At 51.5% G+C, this 26,836-nt stretch overlaps 1 protein-coding gene and 1 long non-coding RNA gene across 8 annotated transcripts in view; one reads left to right on the forward strand and one right to left on the reverse strand.

Annotated features, from left to right (window-relative positions):
• The window catches only part of fut10 (fucosyltransferase 10), a 70,761-nt gene that overhangs the window by 36,887 nt on the left and 7,038 nt on the right, over positions 1-26,836 (reverse strand). For 6 of the 7 annotated variants that reach the window (XM_072495415.1, XM_072495422.1, XM_072495419.1 and 3 more), the window contains one exon: positions 18,472-18,751. In XM_072495415.1, the coding sequence (XP_072351516.1) occupies positions 18,472-18,751 (280 nt within the window). Of the gene's footprint in view, positions 1-18,471; positions 18,752-20,413; positions 22,583-26,836 lie in introns of those variants that run through there. The other variant, XM_072495417.1, reaches the window with a different exon arrangement.
• LOC140408347 (uncharacterized) overlaps positions 5,980-26,836 on the forward strand; it is a 64,855-nt gene continuing 43,998 nt past the window's right edge. The window contains exons 1-2 of the long non-coding RNA XR_011940089.1: positions 5,980-6,017; positions 20,596-20,679. This is a non-coding gene — a long non-coding RNA (uncharacterized lncRNA). The remainder of the gene's footprint in view (positions 6,018-20,595; positions 20,680-26,836) is intronic.

Below are 26,836 nucleotides of genomic sequence, written 5' to 3' on the forward strand. Positions count from 1 at the left end.
AGTGGTTTATTGGAGCATGGTCTCCTTTCACAGGGTTTCAGGAGAGAACAACCTCAAGCTGCTCCCCCTTCCACCCCTCTAAGCTGTCGCAGGGATTTCCCTCCACTATTGTTCCCCTCCCCCAGGAGATTGCGTGAGGATTGATGAGAGGGATGCGAATGAGGGGTTATGATGTGCGTGAGTTGCAACATGATGGGATGTGACAGGATTAAGGAGCCAGCTGCTGTTTCCATGAAGTCAGGGGTTAAGGGGGTGGGGGAGGGGGGGCACAACTTCAATAACACTTCTAAGTGCTACGCATGCCAGGCACATATCAATGCATTTCAGAGGAGGCGAGATGCATATGAGGGAGAAAGGAGTATGTTGATGTGATGAGATTAAGTTAAGATGGGAAGAGGCTGTAGAGCGTAAATAACAGCATAGATTAGGGTAAATTGTCCATTTCTTTGCTGTAAACACTGTAATTACTGTGAGGGTCACAAATGGCGCATGACACAGAGCATCTTCTGAAGGATGCAGACACATTAAAATATCTCTGCAGCAATGAACTCTGAAGGATCGCGATTTAAAACTTCACTTGCCTGCAAGAGCAAAGATGTTTCCTCGCTAACCATTTAACATAGAACGGCCCTTACCGTCAAGTCAGAAATTACTAAATTGAACGCACACACCTGATCAACATGCGGGTGTTCCAAGTTCAAATTACATGGAGAGATAGTTTTCAACTACGTGTGACCTTTATTGAATGTCATCGAGACCACTATGCTTGTAGTACAATTACAACCTACGAGCTCAATACACTGACATTGTGCTGGGCTGTAAAGTCGAAAGCAGCAGAGATAGAGAGGCAAGCTCAGTCAACACAGACTTCGGAAAAGGACGTGTCTTACGATCTTGACTGAATCTTTGAGGAGTGACCATGTTAGTGAATTCGTGAACCTAACAGTTATCGTCTACCTGGACTAGCAGAAAGCAACAACAACCCTAAAATGGCATTAAAAGCACCTCCGATGTAGCAAACTGCCTCATCCTGCTTCACAACAGCATTATAAAACAAAATTTGACATTGAGCCATATAAGATTATAGCAAGATTGCCAAAAGCTTGGTCAAAGAAGAAGACATTAAGAGGAAGACATTAATGGTTGGGGAGGGTTTAAAGTAGAATGGCAAGGGGATGGGAACCTAAGCAGGGTGACAAGGGAAAGAGAAACGAGGACAGTAATAAAAGAACAAGTGAAATGCACAAACGGTAGACAGGGTAATCAAGGGCAAGAGGTAAATAGGGTCACATTACAAAGAAACGTTAGGATGATTAAAAATGGCAAAAAGGCAGGCCAAAAGGCTTTGTACCTTAATGCACGAAGCATTCGGAACAAGGTAGACGAACTGATGATGCGAATAGAGGTAAATGGATATGATCCCGTAGCCACGATGGAGACATGGTTACAAGATCAAAACTGGGAACTTAATAGTCAGGGATATATGACCTTTCGGAAGGAGAGGAGGGAAGGAAATGATGGTGGGGTAGCACTGTTAATAAGAGATTAAATGAGGATAGCAGTGAGAGACAATCTCGACTTAAATGATGTAGAATCCATTTGGGTTGAGGTAAAACAAAACAGCAAAAAAAAAGACTGGTAGAGTAATGTAAAGACCCCAAACAGTGGCCACACTGTAGGAAAGAGTATAAATCAACAAATAATTGGAACATATAAAAAAAATAGAGTAATAATTATGGGTGACTGCAATCTTCATGTTGATTGGGTTAAATGAAGTTACTGTGAAAAGCCCCTAGTCGCCACATTCCGGCACCTGTTCGGGGAGGCTGGTCCGGGAATTGAACTGTGCTGCTGGTTTGCCTTGGTCTGCTTTCAAAGCCAGCGATTTAGCCCTGTGCTAAACCAGCCCCTTCATATATTCACAGCAGAAAAGCACTTAGCTGCTTTTGATGAGGTAAAGAGTGGTCAATCATAGCAAGAGTGTTCACAAACATTGTGGTTAGCATCAAAGCAGGGTACTTGAGATGCATTCAAGTATGAAGGGAAAGGTAGTTCAATGATCCATGAAGTACCTGTCTCTGGACTAATAAAACTGTCAATCACTGGCTAGTGCAATGTATTGCTGTATGAAATTGAATGAGAGTTTTGCATTTCAAAACATTTGAAACCTTTTCAAGTGCACTTTGGCTTTCGAGGAAGCCTCTGACACTTGCAAAAGCTGCTGCTTTAAACTCTTTAGTTTGAGGCGCCAGATGTTAGGGAAGAGCAAGTGAAAATGCAGCGATCTTTCACTGTACTACCTAGACGGCTCTTCACCATTCGTGGGTTGGGGGGTTTGCGTCTCTAATGGGAGCTGGTGGCTTTCTCATGAAGGTTGGATCAACCTCATGTATATGTGCGGTTGGGGGGAGGGGTGACCCGTTAATCCGATGTTTGGGGGGGGGGGGAAAGAGGAGAGCTTTAGGGACACCTCAATTATGCACTTACCACTTTGACCCACCTCGGGGACCACCCTTGGGCAATCTTGCACCAAAGCCCGCCTGTTGGGTTTCCTGCTGATTTGGTGCATAATGGGGAGCGGGAGGGGTGAATTGGGTTTCCAGCCTGCTCATTAAATTTAAATGGATGCAAATCACCGCCGGTGCGGCGTGGGTAACCACATGGAGGCTGCCGGCGAGGGATTGGAGCATCGCAGCATGTGTGGCACCTGGCATTCTCCTACCGACCCAGAATCCCGAAGGTGGCGTCGGGCAATCCACCCCAACATCTGGAATGCTGTGAGCAGTGTTGATCTCCATTTTTAAGGCTCGATAATATTTCATTGGAGGCGGCTCAGAGGTTCACGAGGATGATCCCCGGTATGGAGAGATTGTTTTATGAGCAAAACAGGTTGGGGTGGCAGATGCGGGAAGGTCAAAAGCTGCCTCCGCACAAAGTCCTCACTTGCAGATACCAGAACCTGGCAGCTCAAATGCCTCCTCTAACTCCTCAAGGCTTGAGAAGCACTCATGAATAAAGAGATCTCCAAATCTCTCGATCGCCGCCCGCTGCCATCTCCAGATACCCCATCCAGCCCCCCCAGAGCGAACCGGTAGTTACCACATATCGGTGCCCACACCAATGCCCCCTCCAGCCTCAGGTGCTGCCGCCTCTGTCCCCACACCCTCAGGGCCGCCACTACTCCCGAGCTTGTGAGCTCGTTTTGCCGGCAACAACGGCAGAGGCGCCGTTAACAGTGCCCCCAAACACGTGTCTTTACATGAGGCCGCCTGCACCCGCTCCCAAAGCGACCCCTCCCCCACTACCCACTTCCTGACCATCGCTATATTCGCCGCCAAATAATACTTTCGAAAATTCGGAAGAGCCAGAACCCCGCCCCTGCTCCAGCAGCACCTTCTTCACCCGCGGGGTTTTACCCACCCAAACAAATCCCGAGATCACCGCATTTACTTTTTTAAAGAACGGCTTGGGGATAAAAATTGGAAGGCTCTGAAAGACAAACAAAAACTTCGGGAGGACCGTCATTTTCACTGTCTGTGCCCGCCTCGCCAACGACAGCAGCAGCGCATCCGACCTCCGAAAGCCCCCCCTCATCTGTTCCACCAATCGCGCCAGATTCAGCTTTTGTAGCTGCTCCCATTCCCGTGCCACCTGGATACCCAAATACCGAAAGCGCTCCACCCCCTCCCCCCCACCACCACCTTGAACGGCATCCCTCCCAATCTCTTCTCCTGTCCCCTCACATGAATCACAAAGACCTCACTCTTGTCCATATTCAATTTATACCCCGAAAACCGACCAAATTTCTCTATATCCCCATAATCCCTCCAATCCCCGCCCAGCGGGTCTGAAATATATAGAAGTAAATCATCCGCGTACAGCGAGACCCTGTGCTCCACCCCCCCCCCCCCTCACCACCATGGTACTATCCCCTCCTGGCGTTCTCAGCGCCATTGCCAGTGGCTTTATAGCCAGGGCAAACAGCTCTGGGGAAAGTGGGCATCCCTGCCTCGTCCCTCAGTGCTGCCTAAAATAGTCTGAACTCACCCGATTCGTCCGCACACTCGCCACCGGTGCCTGATGTAACAGCCGGACCCAGTCCACAAATCCCTGCCCAAACCCAAACCGCCCCGTGACCTCCCATAGATATTCCCACTCCACTCGATCAAAGGCCTTCTCTGCATCCGTGGCAACCACTATCTCTACCTCTCGCCTCCCTGGATCACATTAAGTAACCTCCTGATGTTGGCCATCTCAGCATAAATTTAAACTGAGATGTGGAGGAGCTTCTTCTCTCAGTGGGTTGAGTCTTTCACTGAAAATGGGTTCAGTCCACACTAACCCTCCACTTGGTGATTACCCCAACAGCAGTCCATTCTTTATTTCTGGCAGAGCAGCACCTATTGCAGTCTTCCGAGTCTTTTGGGTGAACCGTCTCGGCAAATCTCTGCTAGTCGACAAGCAGCAAGAACAGTTGCCTTCTCATTTGTGTTGTGTTAAGAGTTGCACCTGAATAGAATATAGAACAGGGCAGCACAGTACAGGCCCTTGGGCCCACAATGTTGTGCCGACCATTTATCCTAATCTTAGATCAACCTAACCTACACCCCTTCAATTTACTGCTGTCCATGTGCCTGTCCAAGAGTCGCTTAAAAGTCCCTAATGACTCTGACTCCACCACCTCCGCTGGCAGTGCATTCCACACACCCACCGCTCTCTGTGTAAAGAACCTATCTCTGACATCCCCCCTATACCTTCCACCAATCACCTTAAAATTATGTCCCCTCGTGACAGCCATTTCCACCCTGGGGAAAAATCTCTGGCTATCCACTCTATCCATGCCTCTCATCACCTTGTACACCTCTCTGCCTTCTTCGCTCCAGTGAGAAAAGCCCTGGCTCCCTCAACCTTTCTTCAAAAGACATGTCCTCCAGTTCAGGCAGCATCCTGGTAAATCTCCTCTGCACCCTCTCCAAAGCATCCACATCCTTCCTGTAATGAGGTGACCAGAACTGGACACAATATTCCAAGTGTGGTCTAACTAGGGTTTTGTAAAGCTGCAGCAAAACCTCACGGCTCTCAAACTCAATCCCCCTGTAAATGAAAGCCCACAAACCATATGCCTTCTTAACAACCCTATCAACCTGGGTGGCAACTTTGAGGGATCTATGTACGTGGACCCCAAGATCCCTCTGTTCCTTCACACTTCCAAGAATCCTGCCTTTAATCCTGTATTCAGCATTCAAATTCGACCTTCCAAAATGAATCAGTTCACATTTATCAAGGTTAAACTCCTGCCACTTCTCAGCACACCTCTGCATCTTATCAATGTCCTGCTGTAACCCGCAACAGCCCTCAACACTATCTACAACTCCCCCAACCTTCGTGTCATCGGCAAACTTACTAACCCACCTTTCCACTTCCTCATCCAAATCATTTATAAAAACCACAAAGAGCAGAGGTCTCAGAACAGATCCCTGCGGGACACCACTGGTCACCGACCTCCAGGCGGAATACTTTCCATCCACTACCACTCGCTGTCTTCTTTCGACGAGTCAATTCTGTATCTAGACAGCCAAATTTCCCTGTATCCCATGCCCCCTAATTTTCTGAATGAGCCTACCATGGGGAACCTTACTTGCAATAAGATTCAACCTGGGCCCCTGCTCCCATGGCAACCAGGTCACATCAGCTGGGTCCCTGGGCAGACATTGTATGAGATCACAAGACCCTCTCCACTACTCCATTTTACCTTAAATTAAAGGAGACAGTTTAAAATATAACCATCTTATAACATCTAGCGGTTTTAACACTTAAAAGTGGGCAGCTTGCGAGTAACTTGCATGGTACCTCCAGGTTGCTGTATAACTCCACATGCACAGAGCTTACTGGGAACATTGTCTCCTATAGAAGATCCTCGCCAGCCAAAATCTGGATAGCCATGATGTGAAGATGCCAGCGTTGGACTGGGGTGGGCACAGTAAGAAGTCTTACAACACCATGTTAAAATCCAACAGGTTTGTTTCGAATAACTAGCTTTCGGAGCACAGCTCCTTCCTCAGGTGAATGACGTGGTGGGTTCCAGAAACACATATATAGACAAAGTCGATGATGCAAGACGATACTTTGAATGCGAGTCTTTGCAGGTAATTACGTCTTTACAGGTCCAGATGGAGGGACTGGAGAGAGGGATAATCACAGGTTAAAGAGGGGTGAATTGTCTCAAGCCAGGACAGCTGGTCGGACTTCGCAAGCCCAGGCCAGATGGTGGGGGGTAAATGTAATGAGACATGAATCCAAGATCCCAGTTGAGGATGTACTCATGTGTGCGGAACTTGGCCATCAGTTTCTGCTCGCCGATTCTGCGTTGTCGCACATCCTGAAGGCCGCCTTGTAGGACGCTTACCCGAAGATCAGAGGCCGAATGCATATGGAGGGCTTGTCCATAGGGGATGGCTTCTTTAAAGTGTTTAGGTTGCACACATTAGGTTTAGGTTAAACACATTAAAGAAGCCATCCCCTATGGACAAGCCCTCCGTATACACAGGATCTGCTCAGACGAGGAGGAACATAACAGACATCTACAGACGCTGAAAGATGCCCTCATACGAACGGGATATGGCGCTCGACTCATTGATCGATAGTTCCAACGCGCCACAGCAAAAACCGCATCTACCTCCTCAGAAGACAAACACAGGACACAACCAACAGAGTACCCTTCGGCATCCAGTACAGTGCTCCGGTTTCCTCCCACATGTCCCAAAAGACATGTAATGTTAGGTAATTTGGACATTCTGAATTCTCCCTCTGTGTACCCGAACAGGCGCTGGAATGTGGCGACTAGGGGCTTTTCACAATAACTTCATTGCAATGTTAATATAAGCCTACTTGTGACAATAAAGATTATTATGTCGATTAAAAGGAATGCAGAATGGATCCATTTCCCCTAAAACACCCTAAATAAAATGGCTGCTTCTGGAGTACAGAGATAAGCGTGCAGAATTGAATATACTTCACATCATAGAAACAGGACAACTGATTCTATGCCTGCGTTCATACTCAACACATGCTATCGCCACACTCTGAAATTGGACCTTCCTACTCTCACCAAGTATCCCTCCATTCAAGTGGCAGTGCAGGTAAGATGCTGAAGATCGGCATTGAAACCACAAGCTGCCAAGTCAAAGGAAAGAATATGGTCCGCACGGTCTAACCGGTATCATCTTGTTCTTTAGGGAGGGCAGCATTCAGCAACAGTCCAGAAATACCTGCGCCGTGACCCACTTACATTTAACCACATTGTAATCAATGCTTCATCAATGAATTCCATACAACCAGCAGGACATTTAATCAGCACATACTATTAATGAATAACATTAAACAAACAGCAGCTAAAGCCAGTTTTAACTGGGATGTTGTATTACAGTACATGCAGAGGTCAATCATTCTCAGCAAAAGGCAGGAAGATGGAGTTAACTGTATTTACTCTAATTTCATTCTCCTACTCTTTTCCTGTATCCTGTCATATTCTTCTTTTCCAAATTCCTGTTCAATTTCCTTCTATATTATGTTAGTCACATCCTCCGTTTGCATTTTGTAGCAAAAAAACATAGGAACAGATGTTTGCCATTCAGGCGCTCATGCCATTTAATAAGACCAATGAGATTTTTGCTTGCCAAGGATGTTAAGTGATGTGGAGCCAAGGCGGGTGAATAGGGATGGGATATCTGTATCTTCGCTAGCAAGATCCATCAATCTCAGGTTTAAAATTAATTGTAAAAGAATTGTATGTTTAATAATCCTCCATGAAAATGAGGTCTAACTTCTCTTTTCAGTCATTTAAGTGACACTTCTTTAGCCTCCATTTATCAATTAGTGCGAGTAATCTTAAACGGTTCAAAACAGCTTGTATTTATAGAATGACATTAATGTTATGATGTTTTGGGCGGCACGGTGGTGCAGTGGTTAGCACTGCTGCCTACGGCGCTGAGGGCCCGGGTTCAATCCGGTTCCGGGTCATTGTCTGTGTGGAGTTTGGACATTCTCCCAGTGTGAGTTTCACCCCTATAACACTAAGATGTGCAGGATAGGTGGATTGGCCACCCTAAATTGCAAAACATTAATTGGATACTTAACATTTTTTTAAATTGGGATACTTTACAAGGTGCTCGCAATGCCATTCACATTTGAATATGTCTACTTGATTCCCTTTTAACCTTCTTTTCCAGGGAAAAAAAGTCTAGTTTCCAAAACCTTTCATCATAACTTGGACATCTCGGGCGTCATTCCCCGACCCCCCAGAGGGTCGGAGAATGGCCGTTGGCCGCCGTGAATCCCGCCCCCGCCGGTTGCCGAAGTCTCCGAAGGGAGAAAAGTCGGCGGGGCATTAATGTCGCCGCTGCCGTCGGAGAATGGCACGGGTCTGTGCAAGGCAGCCGATTTTCGGCCTGCCGATATTCTCCCTTCCGGATGGGCTGAAGTCCCGTCGACGTGATGACCGTTCACGTCGACGTAAATTAAACCTCCTTTTCATCGGCGTGACCCTGTGCTCCAGGGTCACGCCAACCGGCGTGGAGGTGAGTGACGGCCTGGGGGGTTGGCTCTGGGCAGGCGCTGGCGTGGCCGCAGTCTGAATGTGTGAGGAGAGGTGTGTCTCGGGTTGTGTGTGTGTGTGTGTGTGTGTGTGTGTGCGGCAGGGGGGGGGGGGGGGTGGTTAGAGTGGGCTGGGCTCCGGGGGAGTGCCGGGAGGGGGGTCCGTGCCGGGGAGGAGGTTGGGGTCCGTGCCGGGGAGGAGGTTGGGGAGGGGGATGGGGGTGGTCTGTGCCGGGGTGGAGGTTGGGGGTGGGGGGGGTCCGTGCCGCGGAGGGGGATGGGGGGTCCGTGCCGGGGAGGGGGATGGGGGGTCCGTGCCGGGGAGGAGGTTGGGGGGGGTCCGTGGAGGGGAGGGGGATCAATGCCGGGGAGGAGGTTGGGGGGGTCCGTGCCGGGGAGGAGGTTGGGGGGGGTTCCGTGCCGGGGAGGGGGATGGGGGGGGTCCGTGCCGGGGAGGACGTTGGGGTCCGTGCCGGGGAGGAGGTTGGGGGGGGTCCGTGCCGGGGAGGAGGTTGGGGGGGGTCCGTGCCGGGGAGGAGGTTGGGGGGGGGGTCCGTGCCGGGGAGGGGGATGGGGGGTCCGTGCCGGGGAGGAGGTTGGGGGGGGGGGGCGGGGGGGGTCCGTGCCGGGGAGGGGGATGGAGGGGGTCCGTGCCGGGGAGGAGGTTGGGGTCCGTGCCGGGGTGGAGGTTGAGGGGGGGTCCGTGCCGGGGAGGGGGATGGGGGGTCCGTGCCGGGGACGGGGATGCGAGGGCAAGTGAGTTGGTCCACCTGGCCAGGTGCCAGCCTCCAACAGTTGGACCCATGCGGTCCATGCCACCTGGCTGGGGGGGGGGGGGGGGGGGGGGGGGATATGGGCAATGATGACATGTCGTCGTTCCCCTCCTCCCCACCAGGCTGTCATGTTTTCCGATCATCCAGCGATGTTGGCCGCCGTGGCGGCAGCCGCTAATGTCTATGTTGCCCTGGATGAGGAGGAGGAGGAGGAGCGTGCCAGCGAGGCGGCACAGGCTGCCGCAGAGGGACAGGCAGCAGCCGCCCAGGCTGGAGGGACACCTGACCGACAGGACGAGGAGGGGGAGGAGTACGTCGCGGCCCCACGGCAACGGAGGCACCCAAGGGCACCCCGTGTGTACCGGCCCCGGCAGTCATACCAGGACCTCACGGACCGGGAATGCAGGAGGAGACTCCGGATGAGGCGGGAAACCGTGGCACACATCTGCCACCTGCTGGCACACCTGTCACCGCGTGGCACTGGCGGGGCACACCCTCTCCCCGTGTCCGTCAAGGTTACGGTGGCCCTGAACGTTTATGCAACGGGGTCATTCCAGGCACCGAGTGGGGACCTGTCCGGCATATCGCAGACATCGGTGCATCCGGGCAGTGACAGATGCCCTATATGCCATGGCGCACCGCTACATCCGCTTCCCCGTGGTCCAGGCGAGCCAAGGTGCCCGGGCCGTGGGCTTCTCTGCCGTGGCCAGGTTCCCCATGGTCCAGGGCGCAATCGATGGGATGCACGTCGCCGTGCGGCCACCTGCAGATAACAGGGCCGTGTTCACCAATAGGAAGGGGACCTATTCGATGAACATACAGGTGGTCTGCGACCACCGCATGATGATCCTGCACGTCTGCGCCCGTTACCCAGGCAGTGTACACGACTCATACGTGTTGTCGCGGTCATCCATCCCCGGCATGTACGAGGGACGCCATCCCCGGCTGAGGGGCTGGTTGCTGGCGACAGGGGCTACCCATTGCGATCGTGGCTGATGACGCCTATACGGAGGCCACGCAATGAGGTGGAGAACCGCTACATTGGTGCCCATGTAGCGACAAGGGGAGTGATAGAGAGGTGCTTTGGCGTGCTGAAGATGCGTTTCAGGTGCCTGGACCTCTCTGGGGGCGCCCTCCAGTATCGGTCAGATAGGGTCGGCCGCATCATTGTGGTGTGCTGCGTCCTGCACAACATAGACCAGCAAAGGGGCGATGTGCCGCAGGCAGAGGAGGGCGGAGTGGAGGAGCAGCAGGAAGAGGCGCAGTCCTCCCCAGATGAGGGGGATGGGGGTAATGGTCAGGGCAGACGGGGTAGACACAGGCGGGTGGCTGTCCACCGTTACCGGCTGGCCCAGCGGGCACAGGACAGACTGATAGCCGCCCGCTTCACTGACTAGATGGGCGTGGGAATCGGGTAGTATGGCCACAGACCGCACACCATGGCAACAGCCGACCACCCACACCCCCCACCCATCCACCCACCCAGCACCCTCACCCCCCTCCCCAACCCCACCCACCCCACCCGCATGCACACCACCCCCCCATTGCCGATCCACCTGCGGCACAACGGGCCGGGCTCACACAGTTGCGGGTGGACGCGTGTCTATTGCAGGCCATGGAGGATGATGACAACCCGCCCTGCGGTGAGCTCCTGGCTCCACATCGTTGGAGTATGTCTGACCCATGGCCACAGTACCACCATCCACCCGGACCATCCCTGCATGCGGCTGTGACACTGCAGCGCACGGTCCCGTCCTCTGCCCGGGGGATGTTGATGGCGGCCCAGGGGGAAGGGGGCAGACTCACCTGGGGCTGAGGTAAGACCACCCCTCACACACACACACTTGCACTCAATGTACATGACACCCCCGCACGCTTTGGACAGAGCACAAAGGCAGCTTCGGTAGGTGTAACATTGACTTTGATAACCAAACAAGTTCATGCATGTGCCCTAGCCCCTAAAACTCATCTGTGCCCTGCACCCGTGCCAACTTACTCAGTGTCTAATTGTTTGGCCTTACGGGCCCTTTAACTACGTCTACGTGGTTCCCCAGACGGTACAGCAGAACTGGAGGTGGACTCCTGTGATTCCTGCCCTCTGACACTGGATCCCTTTGGCGGCCGTTTCCTGGGGCGTCCTGGCCTAGATGGGCCAGGCTGCGGCCCGGGCGACTGGGATGGCGAGCTGCCAGCCTGTCCTGCCCGTTGCCCACCCGATGTACCTGGGACGGAAGGGGAGGGGGGCGGGGGGGGGTCCGAGGTGTCGCGGTGTACCGGGACCTCCCCTACAGGGGGAGCCGGGATGGACCACACCACCTCCTCCTCCCTCGGGGTGCCCGATGGCCCCCAGGCCTCTACATGGGTGGGGGATGCGAACGGACTGGCCACCCGACGCCCCCCCGACATCTGGCACTGCCAGTCCTGGAGGCCAGTGCTGGTATCGACAGGGGTCTGCAGGTTTGCAGCCATGGAGCTCAGGGGGTTGGCAAACCCTGTCTGTGACAGCGCGACGCCGGCTCGCACATGGCCACTGGCGCCAATGCCCTCAGCGATGGCCTGCAGAGACTGGGCCATGGCCTGCTGAGACTGGGCCATGGCCTGCAGAGACTGGGCTATGGCGTTGAGCGCCTCTGCCATCTGGCGCTGGCACTGGCTCTTGGCCTCCTGTGAGAGGGCAGCCATGTCCTGGGCCACAGATGCCACCTGCACGGAAAGTCCCAGGCCTCGCAAACCGTTCCCCATGTCTGACACCGTCGCACCCATTGCCTCCACCGCGGACGCCACCCGTGCGGTGTCAGCCTGGGTGGCACGCATGACCGGCACCACTCCCAGCTCTTGGACGCGGGTGGACTCCTCCACCTGCGACTGCAGCCGCCGCAAGCCGCCCGTCACCCTCTTCGCTTGTCTCCGGGTCGGTGGTTGCATCGGATCTATGTGTGGGTATGGTGACTCAAGGAACCCGGGATCCATCTGGGCGGCAGATGTTCGCTTGGGCTGGGCTGCCCTCCGACCGCCCGGCCCCTCTGCTGCTCCTACCTCCACCTGCTGTACCGGGACGGCTGTGTTGTGCGCACCAGTGAGTGTAGCAGACGCCTCATCACTAAAGTGCCCAACCGAGGTGAGTGTTTCTGCGATGGTGGAGGGTGTTGGTGACAGCAGTGGCGTAGTGTCGTGCTCTTCATCCCACTTTGAGTCCATGGCACTTTGGGGTGGGGGTTCGTGGGCAGTGGTGTCCCGGGCAGTGGTGTCCCGGGCAGTGGTGTCCCGGGCAGTGGTGTCCCGGGCAGTGGTGTCCCGGGCAGTGGTGTCCCGGGCAGTGGTGTCCCGGGCAGTGGTGTCCCGGGCAGTGGTGTCCCGGGCAGTGGTGTCCCGGGAGTGGTGTCCCGGGCAGTGGTGTCCTGGCTCGGATGTGACGGGGGCCTGTGGCTGCCCCCCTCGTCGCTGGGTGGTCGCTCCCGCACGTGACGGGGGTGTCGTCTCCCTGTTGCTCCAGGTCTCTCCGTCTCCCGTGGTGTGCGAGGGGCATCCTGCGGGCGTCGCATGCTGGAGGGTCCGGGTCTCTCCGTCTCCCGTGGCCTCCGCGGGGCATCCTGCGGGCGTCGCATGCTGGAGTGTCCAGGCCTCTCCGTCTCCCATGGCCTCCGAGGGGCATCCTGCGGGCGTCGCATGCTGGGGGGTCCGTGTCTCTCCGTCTCCCGTGGTGTGCGAGGGGCATCCAGCGGGCGTCTTATGCTGGAGGGTCCGTGTCTCTCCGTCTCCCGTGGCCTCAGAGGGTCATCCTGCTGGCGGTCTGCAACTGCGGGGATGGGTGCCTGGACGTTTGGTCCTGTGATACACAATGAAGCATGCATGGTTAGACATCAAGCAGTGATCAGGTGATATGGGGGAGGGGGATATGGGGGAGGGGGGATATGGGGGAGGGGGGATATGGGGGAGGGGGGATATGGGGGAGGGGGGATATGGGGGAGGGGGGATATGGGGGATGAGGGGGGATATGGGGGATGAGGGGGGATATGGGGGATATGGGGCAGGGGGGATATGGGGGAGGGGGGATATGGGGGAGGGGGGATATGGGGGAGGGGGGATATGGGGGAGGGGGGATATGGGGGAGGGGGGATATGGGGGAGGGGGGATATGGGGAGGGGGATATGGGGGAGGGGGGATATGGGGGAGGGGGGATATGGGGGAGGGGGGATATGGGGGAGAGGGGATATGGGGGAGGGGGGATATGGGGGAGGGGGGATATGGGGGAGGGGGGGATATGGGGGAGGGGGGATATGGGGGGATATGGGGGAGGGGGGATATGGGGGAGGGGGGATATGGGGGAGGGGGGATATGGGGGAGGGGGGATATGGGGAGGTGGGGATATGGGGGAGGGGGGATATGGGGGAGGGGGAGATATGGGGGAGGGGGAGATATGGGGGAGGGGGGGATATGGGGGAGGGGGGGATATGGGGGAGGGGGGATATGGGGGAGGGGGGGACATGGGGGAGGGGGGGAAATGGGGGAGGGGGGGATATGGGGGAGGGGGGGATATGGGGGAGGGGGGGATATGGGGGAGGGGGGATATGGGGAGGGGGGATATGGGGGAGGGGGGGATATGGGGGAGGGGGGGATATGGGGGAGGGGGGATATGGGGGAGGGGGGATATGGGGGAGGGGGGATATGGGGGAGGGGGATATGGGGGAGGGGGGATATGGGGGAGGGGGGATATGGGGAGGGGGGATATGGGGAGGGGGGATATGGGGAGGGGGATATGGGGGAGGGGGGATATGGGGGAGGGGGGATATGGGGGAGGGGGGATATGGGGAGGGGGGATATGGGGAGGGGGGATATGGGGAGGGGGGATATGGGGAGGGGGGATATGGGGAGGGGGGATATGGGGGAGGGGAGATATGGGGGAGGGGGGATATGGGGGAGGGGGGATATGGGGGAGGGGGGATATGGGGGAGGGGGGATATGGGGAGGGGGGATATGGGGAGGGGGGATATGGGGAGGGGGATATGGGGGAGGGGGGATATGGGGGAGGGGGGATATGGGGGAGGGGGGATATGGGGAGGGGGATATGGGGAGGGGAGATATGGGGAGGGGGGATATGGGGGAGGGGAGATATGGGGGAGGGGGGATATGGGGGAGGGGGGATATGGGGAGGGGGGATATGGGGGAGGGGGGATATGGGGGAGGGGGGATATGGGGAGGGGGGATATGGGGAGGGGGATATGGGGGAGGGGGATATGGGGGAGGGGGATATGGGGGAGGGGGATATGGGGGAGGGGGATATGGGGGAGGGGGATATGGGGGAGGGGGGATATGGGGGAGGGGGGATATGGGGGAGGGGGATATGGGGAGGGGGATATGGGGAGGGGGATATGGGGGATATGGGGAGGGGGGATATGGGGGAGGGGGGATATGGGGGAGGGGGGATATGGGGGAGGGGGGATATGGGGGAGGGGGGATATGGGGGAGGGGGGATATGGGGGGGGATATGGGGGAGGGGGGGATATGGGGAGGGGGGATATGGGGGAGGGGGATATGGGGGAGGGGGATATGGGGGAGGGGGGATATGGGGGAGGGGGGATATGGGGAGGGGGGATATGGGGGAGGGGGGATATGGGGGAGGGGGGATATGGGGGAGGGGGGATATGGGGGAGGGTGGATATGGGGGAGGGGGGGATATGGAGGAGGGGGGATATGGAGGAGGGGGGATATGGGGGAGTGGGGATATGGGGGAGTGGGGATATGGGGGAGGGGGGATTTGGGGGAGAGGGGATATGGGGGATATGGGGGACGCTCACCCTGCCTGCTCTGACGAGATCGTTCACCTTCTTGTGGCACTGGGTGCCTGTCCGTGGTGTCAGGGCCGCAGCGGTGACAGCCTCTGCCACTTCCCTCCACAGACGCCGGCTGTGGCGTGGGGCAACTCTGCGGCAGTGCCCGGGATACAGGGCGTCCCTCCTCTGCTCCACCGCGTCCAGGAGCGCCTCCACATCCCGTGACTCGAACCTCGGGGCTGAGCGGCGGCCAGCCATCCAGTCGGATGTTCTGGTCGGGTGTTCCGGTCAGGTGGGGGGGGAGCAGCGCGGCCTTATGAGCCGTCACGCCGTGCGGCGCATATGACGCTGCACGGCGTGAACCACTGCGCAAGCGCGGATCCCATTACGTCGCTGCTAGCCCATTTCGGGCCGGAGACTTTCGACCCATTTTTCCGACGTGACGCAAGTCGGATTTGCGCCGTTTTTTGCGCCGATCGGCGGACTTTCCGCCGATAACAGAGAATTTCGCCCCTCATTCCTGTCATCATTCTACTCAATCTGTGCTGTCCCCTTCTCATGGCTCCAATTATGGCACTTGCTAAAGCCAACACAATTCCCCAATTATAACCAACAGCTTGCATTAATTTAACAGGATTTGAAATGAAAATGAAATGAAATGAAAATCGCTTATTGTCACAAGTAGGCTTCAAATGAAGTTCCTGTGAAAAGCCCCTAGTCGCCACATTCCGGCGCCTGTTCGGGGACTTCCTTGTTTGAAGTTGAATACTCCAGAATCACACAGCTTCATTACAGCTTGTTTAACTCTTTAAAGATCTAGGGCAGTAAAATTAAACTTTGATGGGATAAAACAACATGTTAGGAAAAGAAAAGTAGTTTTTAGGAATTTATATTTGTATTGGTAAACATTAGAAATAAGGTATAGTTTTAAGTGGGTTTAATCTAATGTTTCTGTGCCTGGAAGGGTAAAACTAAGGGTTAGACTCATGGTGAACAAAGATGTTTGTATGTGTGGGGGTTGGTTTCAATTCCAACTGTCACTCTGTTGTGCTTAGAGAGGGCCACAGCGTGAAGAATAAATAAACCAGCAATGGTTGCTCAGAACGAGGCCTTATAAGATCATAGAATTTACAGTGCTGAAGGAGGCCCCATTCAGCCTATTGAGTCTGCACCGGCCCTTGGGAAAGAGCACCATACCCAAGCCCACATCTCCATCCTATCCCTATAACCCAGTAACCCAACTTAACTTTTTTGGCACTAAGGGCAATTTAGCATGGCCAATCCACCTAGGTTGAGAAGCTTCTAAGTTTTACTTCAGCTAATTTGATTGCAGTTGGAGATAGGTAGTGAGAGAGAAGGAAGCTCTCACAGCTCTGCTGGAAGCAGTTGGTTTTAGGAAGCAAAAGAGGGAGCATCTCGCTCAATCTTGCTGGAAGAAAAGGCCATACTATGGAGTAATGGTTAAGAAAACAGATGCCGGAAACCTAAAGTCCAGCTAGTTCAGGGTACTAGAGAAATGAAGAGAAGTTTCCAAGTCGGGAGTTAGCAGAACAGAGGAAACAGGAAACCCGAACAGATTAATGTTAGAGTTGAAAATGCATTGGATCGTGAGAGGCCAGGAAGATATCTGCAGCAGTGCCAAGGTTTGTGAGAAATCACTGGTTTGCGAGACATTATTTGAAATAATTGTGAAAAATCAGTGGCTGGACCGTGGGAGTTTGTGTAAACACCTTCAAGACAAGGGAAAGCTGAAGGGAGAGGTGTGAAAAGCCTGAAAGCAAAGCAAAACCTTGATGGAAGCCGCGGAGGGGAAGCAGAATTTAAAATGAAGATTTGAAAACGGAATTTGAAATCACGCGTGTGAAAGCTCGAATTCAATGAGACAAGATGGCTCACAGTATAAGAATCATCTAGGGGGTTTCCAAAGAGAATTGCACAGACACTAACTGGGGTCCAGAGCGGAGGGTGTATTTGAACACAGTCATCTTGTGTTGAGACCATTGGAGCTTAAAATGTACTTTGTAGCCAGTGTTAATTCTAAAGCCAGCATGGACTGATGATGGACTTATGGACTGATCTGATCTCTTCACACATCTTCACCCGATGCCTGTGTCTATGTATTTACATTGTATATTTTATGTTTTCCCTATTATGTATTTTCTTTTCATGTACAGAATGATCTGTTTGAGCTGCATGCAGAACAATACTTTTCATTGTACCTCAGTACACGTGACAATAAACAAATCCAATTGTTCAGCTACAGGGGAAGTAAAGGAGTATTGTATTATAATCCAATTTTTTCCATGTTTGATCATTTTTTTTAAATTGTTAAAACTAATTAACAGTCCTATGGACTCTGATCCTCCACGTTTTATTTAAAAAAAAAGTAAAAGTCAAGTCTTTTGTGCCTGGTTTCCATTCTGGGAAATTCCCATCCAGTTATAACATCGACTGGGATAGTAACAAACAGGTGGTAATAAAATCGGCTGCCTGGAGGAGATTTAGAAGTCTGTTGCCTGAATTGGAAAACTTTAGTGATGAGGAAAGATTGGATAGGATGGGGTCTTTTCTTTGGAACAGAGGGACGAAGTTGAGGGATCTAGATGCAATGGATTGGAAGACGATATTTCCTTTGGTTGAGGGTCCAGTAACAGGGCAGCATAGATTTGCGTGAAGAGGTAGAGGGTTCAGAGGAGATTTGAAGGGGACATTGTTTCACCCAGTGTGAGACTGGGGATCTGGATGTTCCGGAAAGCATGATAAAGGTGGAAACTTCCAGAACATTTGAAAAGTACTTTGATACGCACTTCAAGTGCCGTGGCATAAAAGACTACTTTGATCAAAAGCTGGAAGGTGGGTATAGGCTGCATAGTGCTTTGCTGGTCAGCGTGGACACGAGGGACCGCTCAATAAATTTATATTTCTATGTATATTAGCCCTATATCCTGTGCAGAAGGCCATTCAGCTCATCGAGTCTGCACCGGCCCTTGGAAAGAGCACCCTACTTAAGCCCACAACTCCACCCTAACCCCATAACCCCACCCAACCTTTTTGGACACTAAGGGCAATTTAGCATGGCCAATGCACCTAATCTGCACATCTTTGGACTGTGGGAGGAAACCGGAGCACCCGGAGGAAACCCACGCAGACACAGAGTGAACATGCAGACTCCGCACAGACAGTGACCCAAGCTAGGAATCGAACCTGGGACCCTGGAGCTGTGAAGCAACAGTGCTAACCACCATGCCGCCCCATGTCCCTCTGTTCTTGTAGTTTACATACATGATTTATATCTCAAGTTCTCTACGCAGACGAGGAATTCAATGAAAACTTACCATAAAAGAGGAATGCTCGCGTCAGGTGGTGATCTTGGTAAGTCCTGTTTATGGTAAAGTAACAGGTGTCTGCTCCACACTGGCCTAATCGGCCCAATTCACCAGTCAGTGGTGACCACCAGATAACAATGGGATGCTGAATGTCCACATCTGAAGACTTCTTCATGCTGTTCAGTAAAGTATTTGTTTCCTTCACATGATTCCAAAGGTCCAGTCCGTCTCGGAGCTCATTCTCACTTTTCACTTTCTCCTTTTCAAACTGTCCCAGCTCAACCACCACCTGCAGATATGAACATTCAATGTCATGCAAAGCTTTGAGTTGGTGCAGCAATCTTCAATTACACGCAGGATGGTACAATACACTTTGGTGAGCTGGCAGATCAAAGTACTAAGGGAACAACACGAACCTAACCTGGGAGTAACAATTTCCGAAAACACATTCAGAGCCTGTCCACCATCTACGAGTCAGGAGGGTGATGGAATCCACTCCCCTTGCTTGCTTCAGTGCAACTCCAAACTGACTCAAGCACATGGGCAAAGCCGCCTGCTTGATCCGACACTCCATGCACCAACTTAAACATTCACTCCTTCCACTACTAATGCACAGTGGCAGCAGTGTGTACCATCTACAAGATGCACTGTAGCAATGCACCAAGGCTCCTTCGACAGCACCTTCCAAACCCACCACCTGTACCATCCAGAAGGACAAGCAGGTGCACGGGCGCACCACCCACCTGCTAGATCCCCCTCCAAGTCACACACCATCCTGACTTGGAACTGAATTGCTATTCCTTCACTGTTGCTAGGTCAAAATCATGAAACTCCCTCCTTAACTGACACTAATTTTCAAATCCTCGCTGGCCACAGGAGAGGTGCTAGAGGACTGGAGGAGAGGTAATGTGGTACCATTATTTCAGAAGGGAAGTAGGGAATAAACAGGTAACTACAGGCCAGTGAGTTTAACATCAGTGGTCGTAAAAGTATTGGAAAAACTTCTGAGAGACAGAATTAATCTTCACTTGGAGAGGAAAGATAAATCTAGGGTAGTCAGCATGGCTTTGTCACGGAGAGATCATGTCTAACAAATTTCATTGAATTTTGAGGAGGTGACTAGGTGTGTAGATGAGGGTAGTGTAGATGATGTAGTTTGCATAGGCTTCAGTAAAGCTTTTGGCAAGGGCCTGCATTGATGAAGAAGCTGGGATCCTGGGCAATGTGGACGCAAAATTGGCAGGAGGCAGGGGATGATGTTCTCAGGTTGTTTGTGTGACTGGGAGCCTGTGCCCAGTGGTGTTTCACAGGGATCAGTGCTGGGTCCCTTGCTGTTTGTAACGTACATTATTTATCTAGATGTGAATGTGGGGGACCTGATTGAGGGTGTGCAAACTTATGAAGGACAAAGATAGGAAAAAACTTTTCCCCTCAGTAGAGGGGTCAAATAACCAGGGGGCATAGATTTAAGGCAAGGGGCAGGAAATTCAGAGGGGATTTGAGGAAAACCTTTTTCACCCCAGAGGGTGGTGGAATCTGGAACTCGCTGCCTGAAAGGGTAGTAGAGACGGGAACCTTCACAACATTTAAGCAGCATTGAGAAGAGCACTTGAAACGTCATAGCATACAAGGCAACGGACCAAGTACTGGAAAATAGGATTAGAATAGATAGGTGTTTGATGGCTGGTGCAGACACAATGGGCCGAAACATCTCTTGTTGTGCTGTATACCTATGACTCTAACAACACCAGAGGTGCACCTACATGGGTTGCAGCAAATATAATTCTAGTGTCTCATTATCACTTTCTCAAGGGCAATTGGCAATGGACAACAAATGGCTAGCCAACTGGCAGCAATGCTCACATCTCCAGAACTAATAAAATAACACAAGATAAGTTTCTGACCAATATCTGTACCTGCAACTAATCAACAATTTATATTTATACAGCACCTTTAACATAATGAAACACTCAAAGTTATTTCACTGGGACATGATAAAGCCACGTATGACACCGAGCCACACACGTGTTCTTCGTCCTTTTTCAGGCCAAGGAGCAACCCATTGCGCTTACAGCGAACTGTGTTCTGGGTTATTTCCGTTTCAATGTCTCACTTCTGTTTTTACATGGACAGGTTGTTAGCAGAGCTCAGGAGGACTGCCTTGAAACGCTGGAGGAGAGAGAGACAGAGACGTCATTCCACTCCTGTCGGACTAAGGTACCTGCTGGATGTAAACCCAGTATTCACGGGCCACAGACTGTGATCTCCAGTTTGCCTGGAGCGGAGTTCGAACATGCAATCAGCCAATTTGAGAGGCAGGAATACAGTCACTCATTCCAAGGTTCACTCCTAAACACACACATACATAGTAATAGAAGTTCACGTTCAAACAGATGAATATTATCCTACCAGAGGGCTTGTATTTAATTTCTTACCTTGAATGGCCAATGCAATGTTGCTATTGAATGAGCAGAGAAACCAAATTTACTTTTCACCCTAACTCACCACGATGAAATCACTCCAAACCTCTATATGCACACTGCTAATCAATTGCTCACATCAACGATATTCTGCATCAATCATTTGCCTCGTCAAGAAACCATGTTACTGTTTAGCTACAAATTGTATATTTACAACTAGTATTGCATTTCTTCGTTAAACCACATCACATAAATCACATCGCATCGGTCTGTTATGCATTTGACATTCAGACTGTGCCGACATACCATATGGCTTTCCATCTGCACACATAGCCTCCTCAAAGCAATTATGTCTACCTCTTACCCAATCAAAGAACAATGAGATAAAGCTTTTTGCTGGACATCTCTATCAACAGAGGGCTGCTGAAAATAATTCACCCCAAAAACAGAGCATTAGGAGTGGGGGCACCGGAACATGGACGGGGCATCTCAATGCGTGAACACGGATTGATGTTGTGACGGTTGGATGATGTTAGGAAAATTGGATTATAAATGTAGTGGGCAATTTAAGTGTTAAAACCCCAGAGTTAGAATGTGTTTGTTTAAAAGTAATTCTGCTCTGCAGTGGCCATGGGTTTAAAAAGGAATTTGTTTTGCGTCTAGGGAATTGCAGGTGAAATTGACAAAGGAATGTGTTTTTCAGTCTAAGCTAATGGACTGTGGTTTGAGTGGGGAGGTCCCTAGGGTGTTAATGTGCTTTTGCAGCCTGCAGTGATAAAAAAAAATGTAAGCATGGGGAGATGAGGTCATTGCTGGGTGGAGCCAAGGAATGCAGAGAGACATTTTGAGAAGCTGTGGAGCGAGGCAGATTTGGAGAAAGCTATGGAGAGAAACAGGCTTTTGGAAGTGAAGTCTGATCTGGCAACCCATGTGTTTTTAAGACCACAGATCAAGGCAGTTTTCTTTCCCAGTAGGATAGGGTCAAAAGAACATTAATATTTTAAAAGCGGAACATTCTTGTCTAAAGACAAAGAAGAGGCTGAAATAAGCGAGTTGAAGCAATTATTTGAAGATATTCAGCCAGAGTCTGAAGGGGTTCTAACAAGAGCTAGAATCTGTTCTGTACCGAAAGTATTACTTTGTATCCTGTTAGTTTTAAGATGGATTAAGAGCTGTATGTTTCTTTTCTTGTTGTTCAATAGGAAATTGTTTTGTTGTGTTAAGGGGTAATTGTACGCTGTTCCTTTCGGGTGTGAAGTTAGAGTTTTATATTGTATTTCTAGTGAAGGTTATGTTTCAGAAATACCAAAGCCCTATTTTTCATGCAATCAGTCCTGGAGAGAATCGTTTTTCCGTCTTAAGATAAACTAAAAATATTGGGGTTTCCAGTCCAGTATCTTGACCACTGTTGGGATCTGCTCTGGGATTGTAATAATGTTTGAAGTAATAAACCTTCACATCCAGAAGAAATCATATTCTAATCAATTTTACTAATGAAAAGAAAAATTAGGTTGCAATAAAACTACATATTTATCTATTTTCTTCAACTCATGTTTGCACAATTAAAAGTTTTCATTGACCTAGCCCATAGTGATTTGTGAAATTAAATACTTCACTATATTCAACGCACAACTGGAATAAACTAATTTGGAATTTTAACAAGAGCTCAAAGAAGTGCAAGATAACATTAAACGTTTCTGCTATTCAGCGCTCCCTTTCAATGAATTTAATATAGTGAGGGGTGACATGGTGGCACAGTGGTTAGTACTGCTGCTTCACAATGCCAGGGATCCGGGTTCAATTCCGGCCCTGGGCGTCTGTCTGTGCGGAATCTGCATGCTCTCCCCATGGCTGCGTGGGTTTCCTGCGGGTGCTCCGGTTTCCTCCCACAGTCCAAAGAAGTGCAACTCACGTGGATTGACCATGCTAAATTGCCCCTTAGTGTTCAAGGATGTGCAGGTTGGGTGCGGTTATGGGGTTACGGGATTAGGGTGGGGCCTTGGTAGTGCGTGCAGTCTTAATGGGCTCATTGGCCTTCTTCTGCACTGTAAGAATTCTATGATTCTATGGATGGACTGAAATGGATTTTGAGAGAAAAGCCACATTTCTTTACAATCGCAAACAATCGGACAAATTTACCTTGTAATTATTGAGAACTTGGCCCATCACAAGACATTGGCAGAAATGATGCCATCAAAAACTGGGTTTCAATAGTTTCCAATAAGCATTTTATTATACAAGGAAACCCATTTGCCCCGAAGGATCGATTAGTCAAAGAAGTAACTGTCAGCATTTCAGAACCTTTGTTTTTTTAAATTGTGCATGTACAATAACCATATTCATTACTTTGAAAAGTCACGAGTTATCAGAAAGCACCCAGAGACACACTCAAACAGCCCTGTGCAGAATCGGGGTTGGAAGTCTGCTTAAACAGATCGAACACAAAGCTTTATTCCCAATTGCTGGGATGCATGTTCAGGAAGATTGTTTCAGTCACGACTTTGCACTTGTGCATTATAATTCATGTCTCCTTGTGCAATTGAGGGTGGAGGCTTCAAATCATTTCTCACTAAGAAAGTGAGTATGATCAAGCAACAGCATGTTCCTCAGCACTGGATCAGCATAACATCGAAGAGCTTTACATCAATTACTAAATCCGCAGTGACTAAATCTGGCATGCTCAATTTCTAACCTTTTGGACAAGTGGTGGTTCCAATAGAGGTGGCTGGATAGAGGCGTGCAAACAAATAGATTTATACTGTGGACAGGGTGAAAGTGGATGTTGAGGGCAGTTTTCAAGGAAGATTTTCATGGATAGAGAAGAAGGTTTTATGGTGGAAATTCCAAAGCATGGAGCCAAGGAGCCGAAATGAACAGCCACCAAAGTGGGAGCAAGAGGCCGGAGATATAGGGCTGCAGTCAGAGGTCTCAGGAGTCTGGAGGAGGTTCCTTAAATAGGGAGGGGGCAAGGACGAGTGAGCCAGGTTGGTGTGGGATCAGATACAGTCAAGAGTTTGGGATAACGGAAGCCTATGGCAAGTGTAAGAAAAAGAGGTTGGCAACCATAGCATTTGACAGAGATGGAAGCTAATGAACAGTCCATTGGCAGAATTACACCGAAAACCGATTTAAGATTATCAGTGGGGCTCGCAGTGTGGCTCACTTACACTTGCTGGAAGCAACACATTTACACATATAGGGCTCTGTCCTTTGCAGGCAGAAGGAGCATGTGCAACTTTTTGAATGAAAAAAAAAAGCTTGGGGGAGGGGGGGGGGGGGGGGGGGAAGAGAGAGAGAGACAGCCATCCCCTGGTTCTTTCCCCAGGGAAAAGTCTTGACCAAAGTCGACCTGCCTGGTTTGAATTTGAAGAAAAGCTTGGCAGTTAACTGTTCCCTGGTGTATTCTCCACGGCAATGCCTCTTCTAATCAGAGACCACTTGCCAGCCAATCGGCACTCTCTTCTTATGCAGTATATATTATTATTCCCTTTACAATGGCATTCTTTCCACCGTCCTGGTGTGTGCACGTCAAAAACATTGGGCGGGATTCTCCGCTCCCGGGACTAAGTGCCCGCGCCATCGTGAACGCTGTCGCGTTTTACGACGGTGCGAACAGGGCCCGGGCATGACCTATTCTGGCCCCCACAGGGGGCCAGCAAGGCGCTGGAGCGGTTCACGCCACTCCAGCGTCCTTACGCCGCACCAACCCGCGCATGCGCAGTTGGGGCAGCCCAATCCTGCGCATGCTCAGTTGGGCCGCGCCATCCTGCGCATGCGCGGGGAACTACTTACGCGTGCCTGTGTTCTGGGACTGTGTGCGGAAGGAGGCCGGCCCGCCAAACGGTGGACCCCGATCGCGGGCCAGACCCCATCGGAGGCCCCCCCCCCCGGTGAAGGAGCCCACCCCCCAGCGTTCCCGCCGGAAGTGACCAGGGGTGGACGGCGCCGGCGGGAACCTGTCGTGCCGTAGCGGCCGCTCGGCTAATCCGTGCCGGAGAATCGCCGCTAGCCGTTTGCGCCGATTCTCCGAGCAGCCTGGAGCGAATCGCGCCGCGCTGGTTTCGGGGGGGTGGGAGAATCGCGTGCGGGGGTCGAGGCGGCGTGGCACGATTCGCGCGGCGCCCCGGCGATTCTCCCCCCCCCTCGGCGTAAGGGGGGGGGGGGGGGAAGAATCGCGCCCCTCGTCTCTCATTTTTCAGGAATACTCAAGGAGACAACGTAACAGAGGAGGTAGGTGGGCAGCTTTTGTAATGGAAAAAACATGGGGTCAGAGGCTCACTCAGAATAAATAGATAGTAAACAGCCCAAGTGAAACCTGAGCAAGTGGCTGAGTATGGGATCAAAATCAGAAGCTAAGGTACAGCGGTTCAAGACAAAGGCAGTGGCTGAACAAGGATTGTATACCAGATCGAGCAATCTGACAGCACAGTGATCTCTGGCAGGTCAAGGAGGTGGCCCGTCACCAATGTACGTGTGAAACCTGGCTTGGGAGGTGCTGTCAGGGGGGCAGCCTGCAATGAGGACGAGGGGAAAGACAAAGATAGTCAGCTCCTCGGGATATTGTACAATGCAAGGGCAGGAGAAGAAACCATTGCTGCAGATACTCCGGCTTCCATCGGATGGATAAGCATGGGAAAAGGTGATGGGCGTCCCACTGATATGGATCATGGAGGAAGATGGTGCATTTGAACATGTCGGAACAAGCCCGAGAAGGAATCTTGCACAAAGTTGAAGTCACAGAGAACATCGAGGTGTTGCCGTGGTCAGGATGTTACAAGCGGCTTTAGCGCAAGTGTTGGAAATCTGGTTGGAGAGATTCAAACATGGAGCCGCAGGAAAGATGGGCACAGATTTTTGAACACAACACATTCAGAAAGTTGAAAGGGAAGCTAGGCTGTGAGGACAGAAGGGTTATTGAAAGGAAGGGGGTCAGTGGCAGAGAAGATGGAAGCACTTTCACAATGAGAGATTTACAATTGGGTGGAATTGGGATTCATGTAAGAACTAAACATTACCCTGCTGTTAAAATATGTACTTCTGCAGACTGAGAATCAAAGACAAAAAAGGTTTTACCCGAGGAAGGGGGAAAAGAAAAAGTATCTTGCTGCTCAAACCAGTTTAGCATCTGTTCTTTTATAGCCTCCAATAATAACTTATAGTCTGGATTCTCAAACAGCTGCCCCAATGTCACAACTAGCCATGGAAGCAAAATATAATAAAAGGCCAGTAAATAGAATCATAGAATTTACAGTGCAGAATTAGGCCATTCAGCCCATCAAGTCTGCACCAGCCCTTGAAAAGAGCACCCTACTTAAGTCCACACCTCCACCCTATCCCCGTAACCCCACCTTCATATTTTGGACAGGAAGTGCAATTTAGCATGGCCAATCCACCTGACTGCACATCTTTGGACTGTGGGAGAAAATTGGAGGAAACCCACGCAGACACAGGGAGAACGTGCAGACTCCACACAGACAGTGACCCAAGCCTGGAATCGAACCCAGGTCCCTGGCGCGGTGAAGCAACTGTGCTAACCACTGTGCTGCCGTGCCACCTAGAGATGGAAGACAAGCTCTCTTTCTTCAAACGAAATACAGCAAGTTCAGCACTGACATTAAATCCTGCAACAAAACCCAAACATTGAAACCCAAGGGAAACTGCAAATTGTACCAGGTCACCAGGTTTTATATTCCAAGGCTGCTTCACGGTGATTGAGGATTCACGAACAAGCAAGTTCCTAAAACAAACGAGTTATGCATTGGCACAAGGCTGCCTTTGCACACTGCTTTGCTACATTAAATTCAAACTCCAAGGTAAAAGAAGACGACTGTTCACCCCACTCATCCAATATTCCCACATTGAAGAAACTGATGCCTGCTACAAAGAAAAAGATCAGCACAATGGAGAGTATGGCTATCTTAAGCAGCTAGACCTTCCTACTTTACACAGGCAGC

Source organism: Scyliorhinus torazame, chromosome 3 (assembly GCF_047496885.1).
Source record: "Scyliorhinus torazame isolate Kashiwa2021f chromosome 3, sScyTor2.1, whole genome shotgun sequence".
In the NCBI taxonomy this organism is placed as follows: domain Eukaryota; kingdom Metazoa; phylum Chordata; class Chondrichthyes; order Carcharhiniformes; family Scyliorhinidae; genus Scyliorhinus; species Scyliorhinus torazame.